The 13496-nt window shown below is 43.1% G+C and overlaps 2 protein-coding genes across 2 annotated transcripts; one reads left to right on the forward strand and one right to left on the reverse strand.

Annotated features, from left to right (window-relative positions):
• Positions 1–2356: 2356 nt before the first annotated feature.
• Positions 2357–6818, reverse strand: Ndufa1 (NADH:ubiquinone oxidoreductase subunit A1). Its single transcript, XM_042702504.1, has 3 exons — positions 6618–6818; positions 4673–4762; positions 2357–2498 (listed from the first exon to the last, which is right to left on the reverse strand). The coding sequence occupies exons 1-3, from the start codon at positions 6717–6719 to the stop codon at positions 2478–2480; spliced, it is 213 nt and encodes a 70-aa protein (XP_042558438.1). The 5' UTR covers positions 6720–6818; the 3' UTR covers positions 2357–2477.
• Positions 6819–6896: 78 nt separating this feature from the next.
• Positions 6897–8109, forward strand: Rnf113a (ring finger protein 113A). The gene has a single exon (XM_042702503.1). The coding sequence runs from the start codon at positions 7033–7035 to the stop codon at positions 8062–8064; it is 1032 nt and encodes a 343-aa protein (XP_042558437.1). The 5' UTR covers positions 6897–7032; the 3' UTR covers positions 8065–8109.
• The last annotated feature ends 5387 nt before the right edge of the window (positions 8110–13496 follow it).

The following is a 13496-nucleotide window of genomic DNA, read 5'->3' on the forward strand; positions in this document are numbered from 1 at the left end:
TATGTCCCAAATATTAAGTTTCCCATGGCCATATGGCAGATAACACCCAAAGGGATAAAGTACACCAAAGAAATTCTTACTCACATGATCATTTTCTTGGGGGTAATAATGTTCAGTGTTCCCAATGTCTTTCTTGCCTTCTTCCTATTGTCTTGGAGATTACATTTCTTTCAGGTCATAGTCAAAATTGGACACATTTGAAAATTGTATTACCTGACCACTTACTAGCCAAATACAATTGGTAACCCATGTCCTCTAGAACTAAAGAAGGCACTTATTTTAAAAAATCAACAACTGGCCGGGCGCCAGTGGCTCCTGCCTGTAATCCTAGCTACTCAGGAGGCTGAGATCTGAGGATCGCGGTTCAAAGCCAGCCCGGGCAGTAAAGTCCGTGAGACTCTTATCTCCAATAAACCACTGGAAAACCGGAAGTGGCGCTGTGGCTCAAGTGGTAGAGCGCTCGCCTTGAGCTGAAGAGTGCAGGGACAGCGCCCAGGCCCAGAGTTCAAGCCCCATGACCTACCAAAAAAAAAAAAATCAACAACTGCGCCAATCCAGAGCCATTTACATACTAGGCAACAGCTCTCTCACTGAATTATATCCCAGCCCCCTAACTGGAATTTTAAACATTGATGATATAGGGCTGAGAATGTGGTTTAGTGGTAGAATGCTTGCCTAGCATGCGTGAAGCCCTGGGTTCAATTCCTCAGTACCATATAAACAGAAAAAGCCAGAAGTGGCGCTGTGGCTAAGCAGTAGATTGCTAGCCTTGAGCAAAAGAAGCTCAGGGACTGTCTGGGAACGTGGTTTCGTGGTAGAGTGTTTGCCTGGCATGCATGAAGCTCTGGGTTTGATTCCTCATTAGCACATTAACAGAAAAAACGAGAAGTGGTGTTGTGGCTCAAATAGTAGAGTGCTAGCCTTGAGCCTAGAGAGGATCAGGATCAGTTCAAGCTGCAGGACTGGCAAAAAAAAAAAAAAAAATTGACTACTTAGAAAAGGAACTAGAGGAAAAAACACAACTTTCCCCCCACATTATCCTAGCAATCTCTGACTAAATGTTAAAAACAAACAAAACAAAAACACAAAAACTATTGTGACTCTTGCCTTATAATCCCAGCTACTCAGGAAGCTGAGATCTGAGGATCAAAGTTCAAAGCCAGTCCCAGTAGAAAAGACCACAAAACTCTCCAATTGACCAGTAAAGACCCTGGAATGGCTGGGCGCCAGTGGCTTATGCCTGTAATTCTAACTACTCAGGAGGCTGAGATCTGAGGATCAGAATTCAAAGCCAGCAAGGGCAGGAAGGCCCATGAGACCCTTATCTCCAATTAATCACCAAAAAAAGCTGGAAGTAGAGCTATGGCTCAAATGGTAGAGTGCTAACCTTGAGCAAAAAAGCTCAGAGACAGTGTCTAGGCCTCAGTCCAAGCCCCAGGACTGGCACAAAAAGCCAGGAATAGATCTGTGGCTCAAGCAGCAAAGCACCAGCCCTGGGCAAAAAAACTAAGGGATAGCACCTAAGCCCTTACTTAGTTCAGGCCCTTCTTCTGGCACAGACATGCACAAGCACACATACAAAATCTATTACAATGTTTAAAAGTATTTATGAAGTATTAGATGCTACACAAAGATAGGTGTGTGGTATACACTATATAAGTTCACAAGCATTGATGGGATTGTCTGCTAGCATTTTATAAAGGTAATAAAGCTACATTAGGTAGACTGCTTGATTTGGCATAGATTTTTGAAGAAATGCCTCTGGGGAGGAACACAAAGGTGCAATGCCTATGTGCATGTGATCATATAAAATAATATTTATAAAATGAACTCCAGGAAATAGAAACAAGAGGGTTTTTCTTCAATGCTGTTTTTCTTTTATTTTCTTTTTGTTGTGGTTGTTCATTTATCTGGGAGGTAAAGAAATGGAGGGACAAAGGGTGAACAAATATAGCAGTGGTACTCACTAGATACTATGTTGAAAATGAACGATACAAAATTTTGTGAGTGGAGACAGGAAGGAAAAACTTGGAGAAAGTGAGGGAAGGGTGACAGTGTTCAGAAAGAAACACACTCATTACCTGACTTATGTAACTGTAACTCCTCTGTACGTTACCTTTATAATGACAGTAAAAAACATTTTTCAAAAGAAATGCCTCTGATAAATGCAGTCATGGTATTCAATATACACTATGTAAAGAATGAACTATGTAACTTGGGGGCAGGAATGGGAAGGAGAAACTGGGGGAAAGTGAAAGAAGAGGCAACATTGTTCAAGAAGCAATGTACTCATTACCTGATTTATGGAATTATAACCCTCTGTATAACAACTTAATAATAAAAAAAGAAATGCCTCTGATATTATGCTTCTGATGTTTATTTATTTGTTAAGCATTACATAGAATAATGCATAACCATTTAGCAAGAGCTGATGACTATAACTGAGTCATTTTTGCATCAATCAGGAAACTGCTTCCTTAATCAATGTTCTCCAAGCCCTGAAAAAGTTTAAAAAGGAGATTGTGAAAATGCTGTTCCTGTTAGATATATCATATTCTTTATTTCCAGTGTCATAGAACAATTTTTCTATTAGAGAAAATAATTTCATATCTCACGTTTCTCTAACAGAAACAATATGCAATTTAACTTAATTTTATAATCACTAAAGAATCTATAATGATTCCACTTTACATTTCTTAACATATTGCTTTGTACAAAAAGACCCTCCCCCACCACAATCAAAATTAAAGTCAAGCAACTATTTACCAGCTGGTCCCTTATACAAAGTTCCCTAAAAAAATCAGGAAAAAAATCTGTTTGACAAGGTAACTTCTAATAAGCTGGGCACCAGTGTCTCATGCCTATAATCCTAGCTACTCAGGAGGCTGAGATCTGAAGATCAAGGTTCAAAGCCAGTCCAGGCAGAAAAGTACCCATAAGATTCTTATCTTCTATTAGCTACTCAAAAACTAAAAGTGGAGCTGTGGCTCAAAGTGGGTAGAATGCTAGCCTTGTGCAAAAGAGCGCAGGGACAACACCCAGGCCCTGAATTCAAGCCCCACGACAAACACCCCCGGCTTCCCCCAAAAAAGCAACTGCCAATAAACAGTACACACTATTATTCTCATTCCATTTTTTTACAAATGGAAAAACAGAGGATCTAAAAATTACTTGCTTATATTGTGTTAAAACAAAAATCATTTCCTTAGGTTGGTAAGGAAGTAAAAGAGCCAGAATTCAAGTACAGAGACTAAATTTCATAACTTTTGCCCAGTAAGCACTACACACTACTCATTCATTCAAAAGGCCTACTGGGGCTGGGAAGGTGGCTCAGTGGTAGAGCGCTTGCCATGCATGCATGAGGCCCTGGGTTTGATTCCTCAGCACCACATAAGCAGGAAAAAAAAAGCTGGAAGTGGTGCTATGACTCAAGTGGTAGAGCGCTAGTCTTGAGCTGAAGAGCTGAGGGACAGTGCCCAGGCCCAGAGTTCAGGCCCTACGACTGGACCCAAAAAAAAAAACAAAAACAAAAAAGTTCACAATCAAAATACTTCAGAATCTACAATAGTGACGTTTCTTCCAGGTTATTAAAGTAAGTTTAGGGGTGACATTGTCCAAAAAGAAATGCACTCTTTATCTGACTTACGTCACTGTAAGTCCTCTGTACATTACCTTTATAATAACAATAAAAAAAATTTTTTAAAGTTTGGTACTGCAGGAAGAATCAACTTGAGAGGAGAAGTCTTTACATGCCAAGTGATTCTGATAGTTATGTGGGACTTTACTATGAGAAACACAGCTCTAGATAAGTATATGTGGTCATCCCCCATTATGTGCACAGGTATGTTCTAAAACTCCCAAAAGATATCTGTACCCATAGAGATTACCAAACCCTGTATGCACTATTTTTAACAATGGGTACTGAAATCACTGAAAGAAAAACTGCAACTAAGGGGTCTATTTAGTATCTGTGTTCATTAAATTTGGTTCTCAATGGCACTATGCTAAGAGACAAGTTACCTAGGCTGAACCTTTATAGTATTATTCATTCACTCTGACCCTCTGAATTCTCATCTGTAAAATATCTGCCATACACAAGACTTTTTGAAAACAATCCAGATTATAAAAAGAGCAACCACAAACCAAAAAGGAGGAAAAACCCCAAAACTAGAAAAGGTAAAGGAAGGCAAATATTTCACAAAATAAAAATACAAAAGATGGGGCTGGGAATCTGGCTTACTGGTAGAGTGCTTGCCTAGCATGCATGAAGCCCTGTATTTGATTCCTTAGTACCACATAAACATAAAAAGCCAGAAGTGGTGCTGTGGCTCAAGTGCTAGAATGCTTGTCTTGAGCAAAAGAAGCTCAGGGACAGTGCCCAGGCCCTGAATTCAAGCCTCAGGATTGGCAAAAAAAAAAAAAGAAAGAAAGAAAGGCATCATATATGTAAGGGTGCTCACTTCACTATCAGAAAATGAAAAGTAAGTACTATGAAAGCTGGGAAGGTGGTCGGTGGTAGAGTGCTTGCCTAGCATGCATGAGGCCCTGGGTTCAATTCCTCATCAACACATAAGCAGAAAAAGCAGAAAAAAAAGTACTGTATTATTTTTCCCAAGGCATCACCAGAGCCCACCATAATCCTGGTAGATAACAACCATCAGAGTCATCTTACCTTGGACACATAGTAACGGTTGACTCCAGAGACACGTCTATCTCTTTCCATTACAGCCCAGTGGTAAGGAAAATAGGTCATCCTTTTTTCCTTCAAATAGAAGACAAGTATTGCAGTTTATAAAGATGGCCTAGAAGTTGGATTTCACAACTTTCTTTCTTTCTTTCTTTTTCTTTCTTTCTTTTTGGTTGGTCGTGGGGCCTGAATTCTGGGCCTGGGCAGCACTGTCTCTCAGCTCTTTAGATCAAGGCTAGCACTCTACCACTTGAGCCACAGTGCCACTTCTGGCTTTTTCTGCTTATGTGGTGCTAAGGAATCAAACCCGGGGCCTCATGGATGCAAGGTAAGCATCTACCCCTGAACCACCTTCCCAGCCCAGGATTTTACGACTTTCAAGAAGTGACAAGCCAGATGTTGGTGGCTCATGCCTATACTCCTAGCTACTCAGGAGGCTGAAATCTGAGGATGGTAGCTTTATGCCAGCCCTGGGAGGAAAATCCATGAGAACGTTATCTCTAGTTAACCACCTCCCAACCAGAAGTGAGCACTAGCCTTGTGCAACAAGAGCTCAGGGTCAGTGTACAGGACCTGAATTCAAGCCTCAGGACCACTCCCCCTCCCAAAAAAAGATGACAAACTAGAAAAACAGAATCATCATCACTGTAATAAAAGCCAATACTAGACTAGAATAAAAGCCAATGTATAACCAAAATCTAACAAATAAAACTAGACCACTAAAATTTAGGATTAACTTTAAAAATCCTGGGGCTAAGCTTATGGCTCTGGGGTAGAGCACCTGCTTAGTAAGTGTGAGGCCTTGGGTTTAAACCCTAATACTGCCGAGAAAAAAAAAAATGTGGTAGCTGTCTTCTTACAGTTCTTATTTTTACAAACATCATTTTTTTTTCCTTTCTTGTGTTTTTTTTTGAACCTTTTAAAAAATTATTTTATTATGAAAATGCCCTATAGAGGGGCTACAATTACATGGGCAAGATAATGAGTACATTTCTTTTTTGTTGTCGGTCATGGGGCTTGAACTCTGGGTCTGCGCGCTGTCCCTCAGCTCTTCAGCTCAAGGCGAGCGCTCTACCACTTGAGCCACAGCGCCACTTCCGATTTTCTAGTTATTTATTGGAAATAAGAGTCTCACGCTGGCTTTGAACCGCGATCCTCAGATCTCAGCCTCCAGAGTAGCTAGGATTACAGGCGTGAGCCACCGGCACCCAGCTGTGAGTACATTTCTTATCAAGCATTGTAGCCTCCTGTTTTGTCTCCCCTTCCCATCCCTTCCCATCCTCCCCCCTGTCCCCCCCCCATTTTCTTGTGTTTTAATACGTGTAAATTGCTGCCTTTTGTGATCCTAAGGAACAATAAAGGTAGATTACACTGAAGAGCAATGCCAAATCCAAAAAGCAAACCAACGTAAAACTAGACCATAATGAGTGGAAAGGAAAAATCCTTCCGTGATTTCCCTACAGAATAAAGTAGGGGGAAAATTTAGGTGTGTGTGGAGGTATAGGAGAAATAGATGTAGTGTACACTTGTAATCCCAGCACTTGAGAGACTGAGACCATAAAATTTGCTAGCCCGGGCTAGGACCATAAGTCTAGAAAAGGGGAGGAGCTAAGGGTAGGAAAAAAAGGAAGAAACGTATAGACATGTAGATGTGAGAAATTAAAACCCAAGTCAACAATAACGGAGATCTGAGGTCAGAAGCAGCGACAAGATTCTCGTTGGCCTAGGAATTTGGACCTACGTCAAATCTACCGTTCCAGATTCCGAGTCGTTAGTCAGCTCGGCGCCCGGTCTTTCCAAGCCCCAAACTAGCTGTTTCTGGCTAAAGGATGTGGTTTCCTCCGGGCACCTTGGAGAGCGCCTGCGCAGCCGGTCGCCCCACCCCCACTACCGGCAGCGGAGTCGGCCCCGCGCCCGTAAACCGCCTTACCTTGCCTCCGTTACTGAACTTATGTATGTAAGAAGTGGACACTCCCGGAATGGCCAGGCACACGCCCATGATGAGCAGTCCCGGGACAATCTCGAACCACATCCCGGACCAGTTATTTAGATCCAAATCCTTTCCTCCAACGCCTTAAAGGTGACCGAACTACGGTTACCTTCTCCGCAAACCCCGCGACACCACGCGAGAGGGGCGGTGCCACGTACGTCTTCGCGAGAAGAGACGGGGGCCGCGAAGGCTCAAAAAGGTACTGTCGCTCGCGCAGCTGCACTCGCTTTCCGGCATTTCATAGATCAGCTTCTTTTCGCTCCGCTCTGATTTACGACAAAGCAGACGGCATTTAGGGAAGGGGCTCGGGGCCACCTTGCACTCCGCATCCGTTTCAAAGCTCTGAGAATCGCAAATGGCAGAGCAACTTTCACCAGGCAAGTCGACAGACCGGGTCTGTACCTTCCTTTTCAAAAAGCCGGTGCGGAAAGGAGCTGCAGGCCGCAGAAAGCGGCGGATCTGTGAGCCGGAACCCGGAGAAAGTAGCAGCAGCAGCGATGAAGGCAGCACTGTGGTTCGACCGGAGAAGAAGCGGGCGACCCACAATCCAATGATCCAGAAAACCCGGGGCAGCGGCAAACCCAAAGCAGCCTACGGTACACTAAGTAGCGAGGAAGAAGAGGAAAATGCGCCCGAGAGCCTCGGCGTGGTCTACAAGTCCACCCGCTCTGCGAAACCCGTGGGGCCAGAAGATATGGGAGCGACAGCTGTATACGAGCTGGACACAGAGAAGGAACGTGACGCACAGTCTATCTTTGAGCGTAGCCAGAAGATCCAGGAGGAGCTGAGGGGCAAGGAAGATGACAAGATCTATCGGGGAATCAATAACTACCAGAAATTCATGAAACCCAAGGATACATCCATGGGCAATGCCTCCTCCGGCATGGTGAGGAAGGGCCCCATCCGAGCGCCCGAGCACCTACGTGCCACGGTACGCTGGGATTACCAGCCCGACATCTGTAAAGACTACAAAGAGACTGGCTTCTGCGGCTTCGGAGATAGCTGCAAATTCCTCCACGACCGTTCAGATTACAAGCACGGGTGGCAGATCGAACGTGAGCTTGATGAGGGTCGCTATGGTATCTACGAGGACGAAAACTACGAAGTGGGAAGCGATGATGACGAAATACCATTCAAGTGTTTCATCTGTCGCCAGACCTTCCAAAACCCAGTTGTCACCAAGTGCAGGCATTATTTCTGCGAGAGCTGTGCACTGCAGCATTTCCGCACGACCCCACGCTGTTATGTCTGTGACCAGCAGACCAATGGCGTCTTCAATCCTGCCAAAGAATTGATTGCTAAACTGGGAAAACATCGAGCGACGGCGGAGGATGATGCTTCTGATTTCCCAGAAGACCCCGAGGAAGGTCCGATTCCCATCACTTAGGTTTAACATTATTCTCAAATGTCAAAATAAATATTTCGCTGTTCATTTTGGACTCCGTGTCCTTTCTGTTTTAGAAAACTAACAGAGAAGATAGGTAGTAATGGAGGGTCGTGGATTAAATGCTTCGAGGTGGGTGTTACCTGAATTTTAGTTTTGGGATAAATACTTGCTCTATGTTTATTTTTAGAAGCATCTTCCATAAATGATGAGGGTGGGAGAAGTTGGAGAAAAGAGCTAGTATATGTGTGAAGTAACGAATTCTCTCATGTAAGCAATAACTGAACCGTTTGGGTGTGAGTATGGGTGTGCACGCGTATGCTCCTACTGGAGCTTGAACTCGGCCTAGACGCTGTTCCTTGGCTTTTGTGCACAATGCTTGTGCTCTACCACTTGAGCCACACTTCCACTTACGACTTTTTGCTGATGATCAAACTGCGATCATCAGATATCAGCCTCCTGAGTACCTCGGATTACAGACGTGAGCCACCGGTGCCCAGCTCTGAACCTACTTTTTTTAATTAATTTACGGTATTGTTCTTATTAGAGGTGATGTGCAGAGGGATTACAATTACGAGTCAAGTAATGAGTATATTTCCTTTTGTACAGTATATATGTATATATATACACACACATATGTATGTTTATATGATAAGTCTTGAAGTTTAGGTGAATATTCTAAATTTGATAGGTTTTTATTTAATTTTATTTAAATTTTATTGTAGACATACAGAGAAGTTACAATTACATAAGTCAGGTAATGAGTACATTTCTTTTTGAACAGTGTTACCCCCTCACTTTCTCCCACTTTTTTCCTCCCAATCACCCCTCATGCAGTGTCTTCTGTCCCCTTGACTCTTTTTTTTTTTTTTTGTCGGTTGTGGGGCTTGAACTCTGGACTTGGGCATTGTCCCTGCACTAGCGCTCTACTTCTTGAGCCACTGGTTTACTGGAGACCAGAGTCTCATGGACTTTCCTGCTCAGGCTGGCTTTGAACCGTGCTCCTCAGATCTTAGCTTCCTGAGTAGCTAGGATTACAGGGAGCCACTGGCACCCAGCAAACCTATTTATTATATCACTTTGTTTAGCATAGTTTAAACTTCTTTACAGCATAATCTCTTTAAAATACATCTGACAGTAGAGGTGTGGCTCACTGGTAAATTGCTTCCTTAGCAAATATGAGACACTGAATACAAACTTCAGTACAGCCAAAAAATAAAATAAATAAATAAAAATAAGAAGCATCAGAGTCCAGGAGTTAGGTGATTGGAGGACAGGAGCCAACACCACAATGCATATGTAGAGAGTGGTCCTTGCTCTGTTTGGGGGTGGTCTTTGCTTTCTTTGAAGTACTTGTAGGGAATCCCCATTTCTATGGATGATAAAAGTGCTCTGTACTGTGCTGTGCAGTATAATAGCATCTTACCTTACATGGAGGTTGAGTGCAAGAAATGGGGCTAGAGGCTAAGGTTTTGAGTGTTCACAGTCCAGACTGAACTTTCGAACTTGAGGGGACAAAAGCTTATTTTATAATCCAGTGTCCATTTTGTAATCCATGGAACTAACACCATGTTCCAACAGACTCTTAATAGAGTGGTCCATACCCTCTTTTTAAAATTTTTTATTTTTTAATTTTTATTAATATTTTTTATTTTTTAATCTTATTGTTATAAAGGTGATGTACAGGGGGGTAACAGTTACATAAGTCAGGTAATGAGTATACTTTTTTTTTTTTTTGTCGATAGTGGGGCTTGAACTCTGGGCTTGGGGGCTGTCCCTCAGCTCTTCAGCTCAAGGCAAGCGCTCTACCACTTGAGCCAGAGTGCCACTTCTGGTTTTGTAGTGGTTTATTGGAGATAAGAGTCTCACAGACTTTCCTGCCCGCGCTGGCTTTGAGCTGTGATCCTCAGATCTCTGCCTCCTGAGTAGCTAGGATTACAGTGAGCCACCGGCGCCCGGCCAAGTATACTTCTTTTTGGACCCTTTCCCTTGCTCTCTCTCAGTTTTTCTCTTGTCCCCAAGACCCTCTTAAAGTTAGTCACTATTCCTAGTACTTGACATGTAGAAATATAATAAGACCAGGAGATTTAAGAAGGGAGATTGAGGACTGGGAATGTGGCTTAGTGGTAGAGTTTAGCATGCATGCAGCCCTGGGTTTGATTCCTCAGTATCACATACACAGAAAAAGCTGGAAGTGGTGCTGTGGCTCAAGTGGTTGGGTGCTAGCCTAGCAAAAGGAGTTCAGGGACACCCCAGGCCCTGAGTTCAAGCTCCGGGACTGCTAAATAATAATAATAATTAATAAATTTAAATGAACCACAGGAAAGTAAAATAGGCTTCATTGGGAATCAGGTATCAGCCATCAGGAGTGAGGAAGACCAACAGAGAGGGTGGATATGGTCCAAGTATTTTATATCCATATATGAAAACAGAGCAATGATGCCTGTTGAAATGTTTTAAGTAACAATGAGATGTACAAGTCGTTACGTCAAAAAACGAACTTTACAACTTTGGCGAGGGGGGGATGGGAAGGGATAGGAAGGAGAAACAAAGGAGGAAGCAATAACGCTTGATAAGAAATATACTCATTATCTTGCCCATATAATTGTAACTCCTGTACGGTATTTCTTTTTTTTGGGGGGGTCCGGTCGTGGGGCCTGAACTCTGGGCCTGGGCGCTGTCCCTCAGCTCTTCAGCTCAAGGCTAGCGCTCTACCACTTGAGCCACAGCACCACTTCCGGCTTTTTTCTTTTTGCTTATGTGGTGCTGAGGAATGGAACCCAGGGCCTCAGGCATGCAAGGCAAGCGCTCTACCACTGAGCCACCTTCCCAGCCCCCTGTACGGTATTTTCATAATAAAAAATTTTTTAAAAAGAAACGGGGAGGGCCAGGCACTGGTGGCTCATACCTGTAATCCTAGTTACTCAGGAGGATGAGATGTAAGGATTGCAGTTCAAAGCCAGCCCAGACAGGAAAATCCACGAAAGTCTTATCTCCAATTAACCACCAAAAAACTGGAATCGGCACTGTGGCTCAAGTTGTAGAGTGCTTGCCTTGAGCTTCTCCAGGAGAGAAATTGTAAAAATTAAGGCTCATATGTCTGTGTAGGTAGTTTAGGTGTTTTCTGCTTTTCTAGCATGTATTCCTAGCACTTGAGAGGCTGGAGCAGAAACATCTTCAGTTCAAGGACAGCTTGGCCTACACATCAAGACCCTGTTTTTTGTTTTTTAAAGATGTTCAGGTTACTAGCTTTCTGTTTATTTTCGTGTTTTCACTGATGGGGATGGTACCCAGGGCCTCATGCATGCTAGGCAAGTGTTCTATCACTGAGCTTCATCCCCAGCCTTCTTTTCCTTTAATTTGGTTTAATAAACACTTTTTAAATGGTGGTCTATTTTTTTTTTTGGGGGGGGGGGTCTGGTCGTGGGGCCTGAACTCTGGGCCTGGGCACTGTCCCTCAGCTCTTCAGCTCAAGGCTAGCGCTCTACCACTTGAGCCACAGCGCCACTTCCGGCGTTTTTCTTTTTGCGTATGTGGTGCTGAGGAATCGAACCCAGGGCCTCATGCATGCAAGGCAAGTGCTCTACCATGAGCCACCTTCCCAGCCCCAATGGTGGTCTATTATAACCAACTTTTTTTCTTTCTTTATTGGGATATAAATAGTGGTGGTGCTATATTTAATAATATCTGAAATTTGATGTAATGCAAATGCTTTCTCATTTGGGAAGATTTAAAAATGTAGGGCTGATATATTCATGTAAAATAATAGTTCACAATTTAAGCTGGGCACTGGTAGCTCACGCCTGTAATCCTAGCTATTCAGGAGGCTGAGATCTAAGGACTGCAGTTTGAACTAATCCCAGGCAGAAAAGTCTGTGAGACTCATCTCCAATTAACCATTCCAAAAACTGGAGCTGTGGCTCAAAGTGGTAGAGCACTAGCCTTGAGCACAAAAGCTCAGGGACAGCACCCAAGCCCTGAATTCAAGTCCCATGACCCATCATCAACAAGAACAAAAATTTACCAATTTGATTTGTACAAGTCAGTGAATTTCCACAAATGTGTGAGGACATTCAACTGCCACCAAAATTGTGACAAAGCACTTTTTAATCCATCATGGCCTGAAGTCTGGGCCTGGGCGCTCTCCCTGCACTCTTCAGCTCAAGGCTAGCACTCTACCACTTGAACCACAGTGCCATTTCTAGCTTTTTCTGCTGATGTGGTGCTGAGGAATCAAACCCAGGGCTTCATGCATACAAGGCAAGCATTCTACCACTGAGCCACCTTCTCAGCCCTGAATCTATTGCTTTTGCCTGTCTTGTCATTGTGTGATCATTGATTCACTTTCTATTACTATAGTTTTATGTTTTCTAGAGTCTCATATAAATGGAATCATAGAACATGTTTTCTGTCTGAGTTCTTTCATTTTCACTTATTTTCAGGTAGATATCATTGTTTTTGTTTTGTATTTGTGGGGGTGGGGGGGGAGACAGGAGGTGAGACAAGGTCTCACTAGCAGAGGCTAGTCTTGAACTCAAAATCCCCTGGAGTGCTGGAATTATAGGCATGAACCAGTATAACCACTACAGTTAAAAACGAAGTGAACTAGTGGTTCATTTGTATTGTTCATACTTATGACATGCATCATTAGTTCATTTTTATTGCATAATATTTCATTTGATATAGGTATCACATATTTTTTATAAAAAATTTTATTTTAGGGGCTGGGAAGGTGACTCATTGGTAGAGCGCTTGCCTTGCATGCATGAGGCCCTGGGTTTGATTCCTCAGTACCACATAAGCAAAAAGAAAAAAGCCAGAAGTGGCGCTGTGGCTCAAGTGGTAGAGTGCTAGCCTTGAGCTGAAGAGCTGAGGGACAGCGCCCAGGTCCAGAGTTCAGGCCCCACGACCGGAGCCCCCCCCAAAAAATTTATTTTATTGTAAAGATGTTGTCCAGAGGGGTTACAGTTACATGAGTAAAGCAATGAGTACATTCTTCCCTCCCTTGTTGTTATCCCACTATCCCTTCCCTCCCCCTGTGTCACATATTCTTTTCCACTCTCCTGTTGATGGGCATTTGAATGATCTCCAGTTTCAAGTAATTTATGTAAGTAATGTGCAATTGGCATTTTGTAAAATAGGAAGGATATTCCCAAGTAAACCAAAATGGGCTTGGTGTTTTTTCCCCCTTCCTATGGGGCACTAGTCCCAGAAGAGAATCCTTTCGCTTAGGAAAAAAGAAAGGATGATAAAAAAGGAAATCTCATATGTCTGGGTGATATGACATCTTTAAAATTAGTATCTTTGCCAGGCGCAGGTGGCACACACCTGTCATCCTAGCTACTCAGAAGGCAAAGATCTGAGGATCACGGTTCAAAGCCAGCCTGGGCAGGAAAGTGAGATTCTTCTCTCCACTTAACCACCAGAAAACTGAA

Source organism: Dipodomys spectabilis, unplaced genomic scaffold (assembly GCF_019054845.1).
Source record: "Dipodomys spectabilis isolate Male_0828 unplaced genomic scaffold, ASM1905484v1 ptg000325l, whole genome shotgun sequence".
NCBI classification, from domain to species: Eukaryota; Metazoa; Chordata; class Mammalia; order Rodentia; family Heteromyidae; genus Dipodomys; species Dipodomys spectabilis.